Source organism: Littorina saxatilis, linkage group LG10 (assembly GCF_037325665.1).
Source record: "Littorina saxatilis isolate snail1 linkage group LG10, US_GU_Lsax_2.0, whole genome shotgun sequence".
Lineage (NCBI taxonomy): Eukaryota > Metazoa > Mollusca > Gastropoda > Littorinimorpha > Littorinidae > Littorina > Littorina saxatilis.
Window position 1 is genome coordinate 47,106,516 of NC_090254.1, and position 15,870 is coordinate 47,122,385.

At 43.5% G+C, this 15,870-nt stretch overlaps 1 protein-coding gene across 1 annotated transcript; it reads right to left on the reverse strand.

Annotated features, from left to right (window-relative positions):
* Window positions 1-5,263: 5,263 nt before the first annotated feature.
* Window positions 5,264-11,078, reverse strand: LOC138979270 (uncharacterized). The gene is made up of 3 exons (XM_070352029.1): window positions 9,703-11,078; window positions 8,232-8,434; window positions 5,264-5,517 (listed from the first exon to the last, which is right to left on the reverse strand). Exons 1-3 carry the CDS (start codon window positions 10,534-10,536, stop codon window positions 5,325-5,327), a joined length of 1,230 nt encoding a protein of 409 aa, XP_070208130.1. The 5' UTR covers window positions 10,537-11,078; the 3' UTR covers window positions 5,264-5,324.
* Between the last annotated feature and the right edge of the window lie 4,792 nt (window positions 11,079-15,870).

Genomic DNA, 15,870 nt, shown 5'->3' on the forward strand with positions numbered 1-15,870 from the left:
ACTACTGATGCAGTGGAAAGGCCCATACGAGGTTGAGGCCGTGGTAGGGATCAACGACTACAATGTGAATGTCGGCAAGAAGTCCAAGATCTACCACGCTAACCTCCTGAAACTGTATGTGGAGAGACCTCCGGAAGCAGTACAGGTCGCAGCAATTGTGGAAGAACCAGCCGAACTAGACGAGTTCGACGGTGAGGAACTACTGGAGTTAGGAGACCTCCACAAGAAGAAGGGAGTGGATGACGTCAAGCTCGGACCTGACCTGACAGAAGATCAGCAGAAGGAGCTGCATGATTGTATGGGCGACTTCACCCATAGGTTCTGTGATGTTCCAGGCTCTACGTCCTTGGTCGAACATGAAGTCCACCTCACATCTGACGTTCCTGTTCGCTCAAAACCATACCCTATTCCGGTTCGGGATCGGTAATCCTTGAAGAAGGACATCGACAACATGTTGAAGATGGGGGTCATCCGTGAATCATCATCCCCTTACTCATCTCCCGTTGTTGTTGTCAAGAAGAAAGACGGCACAAACAGGGTATGCATTGACTTCAAGAAAGTCAATAAGATCACCGTGTTTGACCCTGAACCAATGCCGACGGCAACTGATCGATTCCGACAGTTAACTGGCAGTACGATCTTCTCAAAGATCGATCTCAGCAAGGGATATTGGCAAATTCCTGTGCGCGAAGAGGACATACCAAAGACCGCCTTTGCAACTCCAGACGGAACGTATGAGTGCCTGCGGATGCCTTTTGGCATGGTGAACAGTGGTGCTACCCTGAAGAGGGGAATGCGAAAAATGCTCAAAGGAATGAAGAATGTTGTGTACTACTGGGATGATCTGCTAGCCCACACGGAGACCTTTGCGGAGCATCTGGAGACTTTGATGGAACTGTTTTCCCGCCTGACAAAAGCTAATCTGACCGTGAGACCCAGCAAGTGCATTTTGGGGACCGACAACGTTGACTTCATAGGTCATTCACTGAAGGAAGGTCAAAAGGGGCTTTTGTTGGAAAACGTCACCAAGATCCTCAATGCGCCACGTCCTGAAACCAAGAAACAGGTGCGATCCTTTCTTGGATTGGCTGGGTACTACAGAGAGTTCATTCCAAACTTCGCCGCCATAACGGCGCCTTTGTCGGACATGACCCGAAAAGGATGCCCCAACCGAATACTCTGGGGACCAGCTCAGGAGAAAGCATACCAGACCGTGCGCGAACTGATGTCACGAGACCCGGTGCTACGCAAGAAGCTGTCAGGAGCCGAGAAGAACTACTCGACCATGGAGAAAGAGTGTTTATCCATCGTGTGGGGAATCAAGAAATTTGAACTCTACCTCCAAGGGGTGAAATTCGTGCTTCAGACTGATCACAAACCCCTCACCTACCTGAACTCTGCAAAGTTTGTGAATAATCGTATCATGAGGTGGGTGATGTACTTGCAGAACTTTGATATGCGAGTGGAATCGATTAAGGGTTCAGACAATGTTGGAGCGGATTTTCTCAGCCGAGTATGTGAGTAAAACTGTGTTCATTCTCCAACAGACTATTGTACATACCTGGACTTTAATCTTTTATGTATACATAATATGTGTACAGGTAGCGTTTCAATGATTGAAAGAAATTAGGTAAATTTCTTCTTGTGTTGGGGGTAATGTTAGGAAACGCTGCCGTTGCTGAACTTTGGTTCGGTTTTGTGTGTTGCATGTAGTTGACTTATTTGTACTTTGTGGGAAAGTACCGATATTATATTTTGTAAACACAATATTTATGTTTGGACGAGAATGCAGGTGGACTTTCTAGTCCTGTCAAAACAAGTTGTTTACCACGTTGTTTTGAGTCGTGGGTTCGTGACGTTCGCTCGGATTAAGTGCGTAGGCACTTTTGATGTATGTCACAGAGTATGTCACTATTCTAGTCCGTGGACAGTTCATCTAAGTTTAGTTGTATCATGTTCGGTCTGGAATATTCTCGAGATTGAGTATTTATCATATATGCCAGCACGATTTGTATGTTAAAAAAAGGCTTCTACTTTGAGTTCTGCTTCGATGTGCAGTTGTATGTATGGAATGCTAAATAAATCCTCGAACTCAATTTGACGAGTTTTTGTCTGCTGCTGTGAAGACGGGCCACGTAGAATAAAAGAACACAACTATACGACATTTGAGAACTTCGTCAATCTCAAGTGTCGTGTAACAAACACACACATACACCCTCCCACAAAACACACACACACCCTCCCACAAAACACACACACACCCTCCCACAAAACACACACACACCCTCCCACAAAACACACACACACCCTCCCACAAAACACGCACACACACCATCCCACAAAACACACACACACCCTCCCACAAAACACGCACATACACCCTCCCACAAAACACGCACATACACCCTCCCACAAAACACGCACATACACCCTCCCACAAAACACGCACATACACCCTCCCACAAAACACGCACATACACCCTCCCACAAAACACGCACATACAACCCTCCCACAAAACACACACACATACCACCCTCCCACAAAACACACACACATACCACCCTCCCACAAAAAACACACACATACAACCCTCCCACAAAGCACACACACATACCACCCTCCCACAAAACACACACACATACCACCCTTCCACAAAACACACACACATACAACCCTCCCACAAAGCACACACACATACCACCCTCCCACAAAACACACACATACCACCCTCCCACAAAACACACACACATACCACCCTCCCACAAAGCACACACACATGCCACCCTCCCACAAAACACACACATACAACCCTCCCACAAAACACACACACATACCACCCTCCCACAAAACACACACATACCACCCTCCCACAAAACACACACATACCACCCTCCCACAAAACACACACATACCACCCTCCCACAAAACACACACACATACCACCCTCCCACAAAACACACACATACCACCCTCCCACAAAACACACACATACCACCCTCCCACAAAACACACACATACCACCCTCCCACAAAACACACACACATACCACCCTCCCACAAAACACACACATACCACCCTCCCACAAAACACACACACATACCACCCTCCCACAAAACACACACACATACAACCCTCCCACAAAACACACACATACCACCCTTCCACAAAACACACACACATACCACCCTCCCACAAAACACACACACATACCACCCTCCCACAAAACACACACATACAACCCTCCCACAAAACACACACATACCACCCTCCCACAAAACACACACACATACCACCCTCCCACAAAACACACACATACCACCCTCCCACAAAACACACACACATACCACCCTCCCACAAAACACACACATACCACCCTTCCACAAAACACACACACATACCACCCTCCCACAAAACACACACACATACCACCCTCCCACAAAACACACACACATACCACCCTCCCACAAAACACACACACATACCACCCTCCCACAAAACACACACACATACCACCCTCCCACAAAACACACACACATACCACCCTCCCACAAAACACACACACATGCCACCCTCCCACAAAACACACACACATACCACCCTCCCACAAAACACACACATACCACCCTCCCACAAAACACACACACATACCACCCTCCCACAAAACACACACACATACCACCCTCCCACAAAGCACACACATACCACCCTCCCACAAAACACACACATACCACCCTCCCACAAAACACACACACATACCACCCTCCCACAAAGCACACACATACCACCCTCCCACAGAACACACACACATACCACCCTCCCACAAAACACACACATACAACCCTCCCACAAAACACACACACATACCACCCTCCCACAAAACACACACACATACCACTCTACCACAAAACACACACACATACACCACCCTCCCACAAAACACACACATACAACCCTTCCACAAAACACACACATACCACCCTCCCACAAAACACACACATACAACCCTCCCACAAAACACACACACACAACCTCCCACAAAACACACACACACACACACACACACCCTCCCACAAAACACACATACACAAAAACGATGTTCCAGCTTCACAAAATAATGTTCAAGAGAACATTCAGGTCTGATTTAATGTGTGGCTGGCCTAGACAAAACATGTGTACTCCGGACACCTGCCTGACCTCATTTCTGACACTATGACATCATAACATGCTGTCATCACCAAAAGTCTAGCCAAAACCAAAATCACCAGACACTAAGCTGTGACCAAATCAAACAATTACAGGGTGACCCAAAGCAAATGCAACCCTCAAAAATGCTAATTACTTCTACATCAGTTGACCGAATCACTTCATATATTTGGGGACATACACTTCAGCCAATGCATGACCCCTTCACAGGTCACCAATGATCTGAAGGGTGAAAGGGGTGTTTGTGTATACTCAGACATTGAGATAATCCAAAAGGTAAAAGTTTGGAGGGTTTAAATCAGATAAGAATTGTTACCGCTCAATGTCGAATCCCGTTCTGCTAAGTCGATCACCACTTTGTGGAAGGGTCCTGCATAGGCAGAAATGTATGTCATCCAAATTTAAAGTGATTCGGGCAACAGATGTACAAGTTATTTGCTGTTTCGAGGGTTGCATTTTGGGCGGGGGGCCACCCTGTAGATGAGCGGCCAAAAGGACTCCCAGCCCGACTGTATTGCACAGTCGGTACACCCGAGCAAATTTGGTATCATTTGAAAGATTCTTTCTTTCTTTCTTTATTTGGTGTTTAACGTCGTTTTCAACCATTCAAGGTTATATCGCGACGGGGAAAGGGGGGAGATGGGATAGGGGAAAGGGGGGGGAGATGGGATAGAGCCACTTGTTAAATGTTTCTTGTTCACAAAAGCACAAATCAAACAATTGCTCCAGGGGGTTGCAACGTAGTACAATATATAATTACCTTACTGGGAGAATGCACGTTTCCAGTACAAAGGACTTAACATTTCTTACATACTGCTTGACTAAAATCTTTACAAACATTGACTATATTCTATACAAAAAACACTTAACAAGGGTAAAAGGAGAAACAGAACCGTTAGTCGCCTCTTACGACATGTTGGGTAGCATCGGGTAAATTCTTTCTCGTCCCAACCAATATGGGACTCCCCCTAACCCGCAGGGGGTATTTGAAAGATAAATGCATAATAATATAGAATCTAACCCAACCTTTCAACAACAACAAAATTGGCAGCAGATGTTGATGATGATGATGATGATGATGATGATGATGATGATGATGATGATGATGATGATGATGTTACTAACCAGTGCCAGGGGGACCGGTCAAGTAGACCAGTCGCGGGTCTCTGTTTAGAAGGTCAAGTTGAGCCAAGGTCAGAACCAGAAGTGCCAGCCTCCGCCCCAGTTCCGCCACCGCCTGTCCTGCAGTCCGCACCTCCACACGGGCACCGTTGTAGCAGGGGACAGACACCGTGGTGGCCGGTCCCACAAACCTGAAAGATAGACGGGCTTTAATGGTTGTGCCTGCAGTACTTTCGGTAATGTGGTGGTGATACAAGTCACAGATTAAATGCAATTTAACAAAAAGAACTATTTTTCAGTTTTTCGAGAAAATGTTGGTTATGGAACCCGACTCACAGCAAAGGTGTAGGCTGTTGAGGACAGTGCTCTTTTGTTTGTTTGTTCTTTGTGTGATGATGGCAGTGAAATCTCTCTCTCTCTCTCTCTCTCTCTCTCTCTCTCTCTCTCTCTCTCTCTCTCTCTCTCTCTCTCTCTCTCTCTCTCTCTCTCTCTCTCTTTCTCTCTCTCTCTCTCTCTCTTTGTCTTCTCTCTCTCTCTCCCTCTCTCTCTCTCTCTCTCTCTCTCTCTCTCTTAAAAAAGCAATATTCTTGCTTATCTATTACCCTCGATAATAAAGATTTTGTCTTGTCTTGTCTTGTCTTGTCTTACGCGCGCGGGCTCGCTTTCTATATATCACTCCCTGCATCTATCACTCTATCCCTCGTGGTCTGGGTGGCCGAGTGGTAACGCACTTGCGCTCGGAAGCGAGAGGTTGCGAGTTCGACCCTGGGTCAGGGCGTTAGCAATTTTCTCCCCCCTTTCCTAACCTATGTGGTGGGTTCAAGTGCTAGTCTTTCGGATGAGACGATAAACCGAGGTCCCTTCGTGTACACTACATTGGGGTATGCACGTTGAAGATCCCACGATTGACAAAAGGGTCTTTCCTGGCAAAATTGTATAGGCGTAGATAAAAATGTCCACCAAAATACCCGTGTGACCTGGAATAATAGGCCGTGACAGGTGGATGCAGCGCCTAAAGGCAGTCGATCTACTGGCCGATGTGAATGCGTGATATATTGTGTAAAAAATGCCATCTCACACGGCATTCATAGGTAAAATGCGCCTTGAGTCGCCTTGTGTGGTGAGATACGTGCGCGATATAAATCCTCGTAAAAAAAGAAATATATATATACTGTTATGTCACACGCTTTCCATCTTTGCCACTACTAAAGCAAACGTGTGAAAGATTGTATGTTACACGCTTTGGAGCATGGCAAGAACGGATTCAAACTCGAAATCGTCCCTCCAAAAGATCAAAAATGCACACACGACCTTAATTTCTCCTGCTGTTATCGTTTCTTCTCTTTACACATTCTTCAACGATCAGAATACTGAAAACGGCATCCCAGACGACAGTACTGTTTCCATACGCGAATTTAGCTGCCCTTGGCAAGTGGCTCGCTCTCAAGGCATGTTGATCTGAATCTAGAGGGACAGAGTTATGAACAGATATGACAAAGATCCCGAAAAGAACAAACATTTTGGGCATGCAGAGATAGAAAGACGTCATGAAAAATTCAATGCTTCAAAAGATACAAATTGTGACGATGACTGTGACGTCATTCACACATACCATCATTCATAGTTTTTCGGTCAGTTCCGTCAAAAAGTAGATCTCTCCACAATGGCTGCCCCAGTGTTAACTTTGTGTACGCAGAAAGGCATGTATCTAGATTTATTCCCCCCTCTGCTTCTTTACCTCTGTAAACTTGTAGAGCTAGTTATTTTTCGATAATGACCCAGCAACCAAACAAATAACGAGCCAGCAACAGCCTGAATCCTCGATAGTGCAATGGGTTGAGAAGCTGTTCTGTTTCGGTACTACTTTTGTGACTGAAAAGTTCCGAACACTCTATACGTACGAAGTATACATCTCTGGAGCAAACAATACAAACATACCGTATTTAAATTAACAACTACAGGCCTGAACACATGAATCTCCATATAAAATCCATGAGTTCGGTTGTTTTCTGAATCTAGATCTGCCGTGCACAAACCGTTCATCACAAGCAAATTCCCAAGGCAAGTAACTCATACTCTGGCGACAAGAGTAGTTCCCCTTCTTTTAACGCAGTTTCTTCGACAACACTGACTGCAATCCGACGGTCAGTTTTCAACAATATTTCATTTTATAAACAGATCACACGCAACCAAATGCACACATCTCATCAATTTAAACAACATAAAGCGGTTTCATACACTATTTTCCCCAGAAAACTGAACTTCATACAGTAATTAACGTTGGAACACGGGTGCAAAAGTTCGTCTGCTAGTCCCATTTGACGAAAGAACATTTACTAAGCGATACTAAAACATAAACAGAACACACAATATCTGCCTTTACCGCCACAGCAGAATAACAGCATATCTGTGTACTTGATTTTAGTCTAAAACAGGGAAACTGAAAAGAAGTGTTAACAGAATGGAATGATTTGCACGGAACTATACAACCGCGCATTAATCGATCGCCTGCGCAGGTTGACTGGTTGAGTGATTCGGATTCGATCAAACTTTCGCACAAAAACTCCTGTTTTTTGGGAATAACTGAAGAAAGGAGGAATAAAGAGGTTACACACCTCGTCTCAGTGATTATTAAAAATAATGGTCTCAGTTCGCGGTCATGAAAAAGCTCGCTGAAGCTCGCATTTTTCATGATCCGCTAACTTCGACCATTATTTTTAATAATCACTGAGACTCGGCATGTAACCTCTACATATTTTGCTCCGAAGAACCTTTCACTCCTCCCATAACAGAGAAAGGGCGGGCTGAAAGAAACAGAATTTTCGAGTACAGATGCACATGAAAAACGATCATGTTCTGTTTCAGCATTAAAGCAAAATAAACACAATGCAATGACTTTTCTCACCTGGCCACGATGTCCAGATACTTGTCATCAGTGAGCAGAGTGTCCACAGTACGCGCCACCCTGAGTTGCCACCAGGTGCTCAGCTGTGATAACACGGCGGGTGTCACGTCCCAGTACGATGCAGGCTGGGACAGTTGGTCAGAGCAACAGCACAGCAGTACGGCCTCCGCTGCAGAGCCTGCACCCAGGCTCCGACACACCGCCTGCAACAGAGATAGTGTGAATGTGATAAGAGCTCCCTCTCACTACTATATAGTTTATATTGAAGCGACAACGGACACCAATAAAAGGTGTCAGTATTTGCTGGCAGTCATTCTGATACATGTAACCTCATCACAAAACCAAGACCACATGCAAACACACAGCTGTACAGGTCTGTCTTGTCTTGTCTGCTGTCTGTCCATCTCTCTCTCTCTCTCTCTCCCTCTCTCTCTCTCTCTCTCTCTCTCTCTCTCTCTCTCTCTCTCTCTCTCTCTCTCTCTTCCTCGCTCGCTCTCTCTCTCTCTTCCTCGCTCGCTCTCGCTCTCTCTCTCTCTCTCTCTCTCTCTCTCTCTCTCTCTCTCTCTCTCTCTCTCTCTCTCTTTTTACATTTAGTCAAGTTTTGACTAAATGTTTTAACGTAGAGGGGGGAATCGAAACGAGGGTCGTGGTGTATGTGCGTGTGTGTGTGTGTCTGTCTGTGTGTGTGTGTAGAGCGATTCAGACTCAACTAATGTACCGATCTTTATGAAATTTGACATGAGAGTTCCTGGGTATAATATCCCTATACGGTTTTTTTCATTTTTTGGATAAATGTCTTTGATGACGTCATATCCGGCTTTTCGTGAAAGTTGAGGCGGCACTGTCACGCCCGAATTGTTCAACCAAATTGGTTGAAATTTTGGTCAAGTAATCTTCGACAAAGCCCGGACTTCGGCATTGCATTTCAGCTTGGTGGCTTAAAAATTAGTTGATGACTTTGGTCATTAAAAATCTGAACATTGTAAAAAAAATATTTTTTGTCATAAAACGATCCAAATTTACGTTCATCTTATTTTCCATCATTTGCTGATTCCAAAAACATATAAATATGTTATATTTGGATTAAAACCAAGCTCTGAAAATTAAATATATACAAATTATTATCAAAATTAAATTGTCCAAATCAATTTGAAAACACTTTCATCTTATGCCTTGTCGGTTCCTGATTCCAAAAACATATAGATATGATATGTTTGGATTAAAAACACGCACAGAAAGTTAAAACGAAGAGAGGTACAGAAAAGCGTGCTATCCTTCTCAGCGCAACTAGTACCCCGCTCTTCTTGTCAATTTCACTGCCTTTGCCGTGAGCGGTGGACTGACGATGCTACGAGTATACGGTCTTGCTGCGTTGCATTGCGTTCAGTTTCATTCTGTGAGTTCGACAGCTACTTGACTAAATGTTGTATTTTCGCCTTACGCGACTTGTTTATTTTATTTTATAGAATACCTGTTCCAACTGTGGATCGTTATCCAAGACCCGCTCGAGTTGCTCAGTGCTGACGTAAGGCAGGAAGAGAGTTTTCCTCACGGTCAGGCCAGGTGCCACATCACTTACAAGGTACCTCATCACTGTCTCCGACCTGTCCAGCTGCTTGACCGCCTTCGTCACCCTCTTGGCCACTTCAGCATCGGCCGGAGGTTGTGGGTTCTTGGCACAAGCCCGGCTCTTGCCCACAGACTTGAGCTCTCCAATTAAAATGCCGTGCTGGCGGTGGATCAACACAAAGTCGGCCTCACCGTGCGAGTATTTGGTTTTCTTCGTGTCGAGCTGTGATGGTCGTGGGAGCTGTGCAGCGGCCGCGGTGTAGGCAGGCTGGTTGAGGTAGTTGCCGAAACTGAGTTGAGACAAGATGAACATGCCCTCCGGACGCCCTGTTGAAAAGGTTTTTCCGAGTTTTTGCAGGTTGAGCATCACGTGGTTTTGAGCAAAGTCATCCCGGAGGTCGCTCTCCTGCACACGACCAGGTATGGCTTGTGGCTGTGACTCCTGGGTCCACAGGCTGTACCGTGATGGCGGGACTGGTCGCTGACTGACCGGGGGAACATTGTGTACAGGGCCGGCACCAGATGGCGGGTGTAGCACAAGTGCACCGAGACCGGTACCGGGTACAGTGCCCCTGGCGTAGGGTACCTTGTTAAAATTGACGGGGGGCACACAGTAGGTAAGGGTGAGAGCGTCAGGGTAGAGTGACGTCACGATCTGCCGCCAGTTGCTGTTGCTGGTCTGATGACGTGTGTGTTGTCCTGCCGTGGTCTGATGACGGTTTTGGTGTTTTCTCATGATGTTGGATTGAAGACTCTGCTCCCTGGGAACAACGTGTGGCTGTCTGCCCAACACACGAACCGCAATGTACAACAGTTCTGCTTGCGTTCCTGTCGCTCAGTTTAAGTGTGCTTGTTGAAGTAGAAGTCTGCGTCAGGTATAAGAGTTTCTTCGTCTTTGTAAGAACGAGCGGTACCAAACTAGGATACACCTTCAGGATGTTTTGCTCCCTTGTCATACACGATACACTTTGAAGAATAGATCTGCACGCGTTCTGCTTATCTTTCCAATGTGTTCTGTCAAAGATAGGGAGCTGCTTCGACTGTCCATCCCTTGGTAAGTCTTGTTAAATCAGCTGACCAATACGGAAGCCAGATGTATTCCACGTACGCGAAGAGACCTGCCGTGTGATACATAGAGAATACTACATGGCTTGCAGTGTCACACCAAGTTTACACGAGTTGCTTTTTACAACAGGGAAATGCCAGCTTTCCGATCTTTGAAAAAAAAAGAACCGAGTGTAAACCTGTTGTGACACAGCAAGCCATGACATATTCTGTGTAACCTACATTCTGTACTTGCGTGCCTCCTGCATGACACTTCGACTCCAGGAAGTTTGAAGCAGAAGGCACTCAAGTACAGAGCGTGTGTAGGACAGACAGAATACTACATGGCTTTTTGTGTGATACCAGATTCACACTCATTCCTTTTTCAAATAATTGTTGAAACGTTTGCTTTCGCTCGCAATAATATTTCTTGTAAACCTGTTATCACACCTCAATACACGTAGTATCCTTTATTTGTTTTCTCAAAGCTTAGAAGCATACAGCACCAAGGTCCAATTAGAGATATTATAAGTTTCACGCCTGTACTTATAGTAAAGCGATAGGGGTGGGTAGGTGAAGAGAAGGGTGGAGTAACGGTAACACGTTGCTACAACAGGGATGACAAAGACCGCTACGCCACAGAGACAGGTCTACACACGATGACGACGAGAATAACTGTCCAGTCTTTCAGACTTTCTATGCAGAACGCCACTGACATTGAGTAGACTGAGAGAATGGAGACTGCAATGAATGTAACATTATATTCAGCACTTCTTTTTGTGTCCACTTTTCTATAAAATATTTCTTGCCTCGTAAACTGAACAGAAGAAAATGAAATCAGTGCAGGCTGTCACAGAGGAACAGCGAGAAAGGGGTGGAGTTATGACAAGCATAAGGGTTGACTTGGCACGTCAAAAGACCTTTACAAAGTGTAAGATAGCTTTCAAGTGTGTCTCTCGCCCCAACACTTCTTCCCCACAAAGTGTCCCCCCTTGGGTGTGGATCTATCACAAGAAAATAATGTTTAGTCCAAAAGACAACTTGTTTGTTAATGTAATCAATCTACATGCGCTCAGACAAGTCCAACAAAAGACAGACTACCAAGTTCCAAAACCCAAAATAAAAAATCCACAAAACACATGACGTGATGGAAAACAATACATTCACAATTACATCGACCCAATGGTGTTTAAAGTAGACATACAGACAAGTAAGTGTGTTTTTAAATGTTAAAGGCAGCTGTTGCTGTATGGTTTGCAACTGACCATCTTGCAAGTAGTCTGTTTTTACATTTAGTCAAGTTTTGACTAAATGTTTTAACATAGAGGGGGAATCGAGACGAGGGTCGTGGTGTATGTGTGTGTGTGTGTGTGTGTGTGTGTGTGTGTGTGTGTGTGTGTGTGTGTGTGTGTGTGTGTGTGTGTGTGTGTGTGTGTGTGTGTGTGTGTGTGTGTGTGTCTGTCTGTCTGTCTGTCTGTCTGTGTGTGTGTGTGTAGAGCGATTCAGACTAAACTACTGGACCGATCTTTGTGAAATTTGACATGAGAGTTCCTGGGTATGATATCCCCAGACGTTTTACATTTTTTTGATGAATGTCTTTGATGACGTCATATCCGGCTTTTCGTGAAAGTTGAGGCGGCACTGTCACGCTCTCATTTTTCAACCAAATTGGTTGAAACTTTGGTCACGTAATCTTCGACGAAGCCCGGACTTCGGTATTGCATTTCAACTTGGTGGCTTAAAAATTAATTAATGACTTTGGTCATTAAACGATCCAAATTTACGTGTATCTTATTCTCCATCATTTTCTGATTCCAAAAACATATAAATATGTTATATTTGGATTAAAAACAAGCTCTGAAAATTAAAAATATAAAAATTATTTTCAAAATTAAATTTTCGAAATCAATTTAAAAACACTTTCATCATATCCCTGTCGGTTCCTGATTCCAAAAACATATAGATATGATATGTTTGGATTAAAAACACGCTCAGAAAGTTAAAACAAAGAGAGGTACAGAAAAGCGTGCTATATTCTTCTCAGCGCAACTACTAAACAGCTCTTCTTGTCAATTTCATTGCCTTTGCCATGAGCATGAGCGGTGGACTGACGATGCTACGAGTATACGGTCTTGCTGAAAAAATGCATTGCGTTCAGTTTCATTCTGTGAGTTCGACAGCTACTTGACTAAATGTTGTATTTTCGCCTTACGCGACTTGTTTTTATTTGTGGCTGTCTGTCCTCTATAAAGACCACTCGGTAGATGTATTTGTGGATGTCTTGTTTTCTTCAAAAAATTAAACATTCCATTAACCAACATTTCTGGTTTTTGAAGCAACACAAGGGATATCTGTCAAACTTTCAAGGGCTACAAAAAAAGTTGCTTTAACATGAAGCGTCACAGAGCTTCTATCGCAAACCTTTACAGTCTTGGCTTCCAACACTTTTTATTCACTATGTGTTAAGGTTGTTGAAAGGACAGCGCAAGAGAAACCTTCACGAACTGAAAAGATTTCTTTCTGGTTCACACATGAAAACCGTCACGTCTCTACACACACGCTAATTTGCATTAATGGTGTGTTTATTAACGCTGCCACAGTCCTGTCTATGACTCGTATACGTGTGTATTATCCCCTGCTACATGCACTGCGTGGATTTTGCGGATCAGACAGACCAAGCGCACCAATTTTTCTTTGTATGCCAAGCATTGACCTAAAAACATCAAAACTTCCCACATCGATGAAACACCAAAGGCAACAACGAATACCTTTCAAGTTGATCAAACAGCAAACAAAACAAAAAGGCTGAAAGATCCTATCCTAAATTCCTTTTTTGTTTTTTACGAAACCTAAGTCTAAGTTCTCACATATGTTGGCCACAAACAGTGACCTTTGGGTTACGACTCAACTATTTATTTTGGTGAAATTTCTGAGCATTTAGACAAAGCATATACCATTTAGAACGGGTTTACGAAATGGTACCTCACTTTTTGTGTGAATCCATTTGTCCTGAGAAACGACAAGTGTGTGAACCCATTTGAGCAGGTTTACACGAACGAACACACACACACACACACACACACACACACACACACACACACACACACACACACACACACACACACACACACACACACACATACACACCAAACCTAGCGGAATAAACTTATATCACAGAGCACAATCTGTTAGTACGATACTTGTGCAGGCATGTCTGAACAAAAGCGAGGGAGAGAATCATTCGACAGATCAAGTAGCACGTCTAAATTAGAAAACCACACCTCACGCGCTGCCTCGAACATTCGCTATCAAGCTGATTTTAACATTAATACGACGTCGAACACATTGAGTCGATTTGTATGCAGTGTATACGTATTGATACTGAGCCTTTCTTTTGCTTGGCAGACGACTCTTTTCTCTTTGACAGTCTCAAAACGTGTACTAGCACTGTGCTGTATGGCAGTAAAAGTATGAGTATGAGTTATTTCTAATATGCTGACTGTTAGCAAATGATAACAGACATGTCGAGAAAATGAATTATTAGCCATGAGCCGGAGGCGAATGTTGATATCATTTGTGAGACATGTCTGTTATTATTTGCTAACAGTCAGCATATTAGAAATAATGGTTTTATTACCGTCTATTTCGACCAAAAGAAATGTTGACCCAGCCTATGAGACTGAACAGCGGCAATGGGAACTGGATCGCCTTTATCTGATTATACCTGTCAGTCACAGCATTTTCGTGACCTGGATCAGCCAATCAGAGTCAGTCACCTGACGCAGTGATTAATATTCACAGGTCAAATGCGTTTACACAACAATCTCACAAGATAAACAATGTTGAACATGCGTTTCAGTTGCTTCAATATCTCTTGTCCATCTGAGAGGAACAGATTTCGAAAACAACGCCAGAGAAAAAGGAAATGACGTGAACATATTGTTGACGTAAATTAAGTGACGCAATTTCACTTGAATGTCAGAACCTGGAAAAGGACATTTTGAAGTGAGTGCAGAGGGTGGGTGGTGCCTTGCCGTTCTGTAAAGCGCCCACCGACAAAACTGGCTTTTCTGCATTTCTAGATAAAGAGTGTACATAGTATCCATTAAAGTGTCATTCTGTAAAATCAGTTACGCTGATATTGTTAGTTCCAATGTTTACTTTGTCTTGTTAATTCAAGTTTAGCCTGATAAACAAAAAGGGTCCCTGCCTGAACGTTATAACATTTAGAGGGTCAACAAGAATAAGTACTGATTGGTCCAAAAGCCATATGGTGCACTGGAATGATAGTAATTACTTCTAACATGCTGGCTGGTAATAAATGATAACAGAAATGTGAGAGAAACAAAATTGATATCAACATTTGCGTGCAGATGAGTGTTGATATCTTTTTTGAGATATAATCATTATTGCAAATTATAAATATAATATTATTTTGTACGTCACGGTTTTGTTAATGATAATAATATTAATGATAACACTTATAATACTACTACTGATAATAATGTATACTACTTTTAAAGCGCATAAATCCAGGCTTAAACCCTGCTCAGAGCGCCTTACAATTTCCGGAAAATACAAAACACACACACAAATATAATTATTACCGGCCAAAAACATTACATACTCAAAAGCTTTTGCTTAGGCTTAAAAAACTTTGTGCCTGATCCAACATGTTTCGTATTCAGAAAGAGGCAAGTCTTGACTAACCATACGATAAAAACAGTGTACAATTTGATAATCAACAGATAGGCATGTATTGTTGAGCCTCATAATTGCTGAAAAAATAATAAATAGTGCTCAACATCTTCCTTTTAGTTTCCGCACAAACATGACGGGTTATCAGCCAAGTGGCGATTGAGTATTATATAAATCGCGCATCTGTAATCTCAGCCTGCAATATAACATTCCATCTTTTCTCTGTCCATCATTTAAATGAGGATCTAGGAGCCACTTTACTATCTTAACGACGTAAATTATAATTAAACTTGCTTTTTGATGTTGCTGCTTGTCTAGGCGATAAGTT

Coding starts and splice junctions, on each gene's coding strand:
- LOC138979270 (XM_070352029.1), bottom strand. CDS start 10,536: ATGAGAAAACACCAAAACCGTCATCAGACCACGGCAGGACAACACACA. Junction 8,435..9,702: donor ACGATCCACAGTTGGAACAG/GTATTCTATAAA, acceptor TCTCTGTTGCAG/GCGGTGTGTCGGAGCCTGGG. Junction 5,518..8,231: donor TATCTGGACATCGTGGCCAG/GTGAGAAAAGTC, acceptor TCTATCTTTCAG/GTTTGTGGGACCGGCCACCA.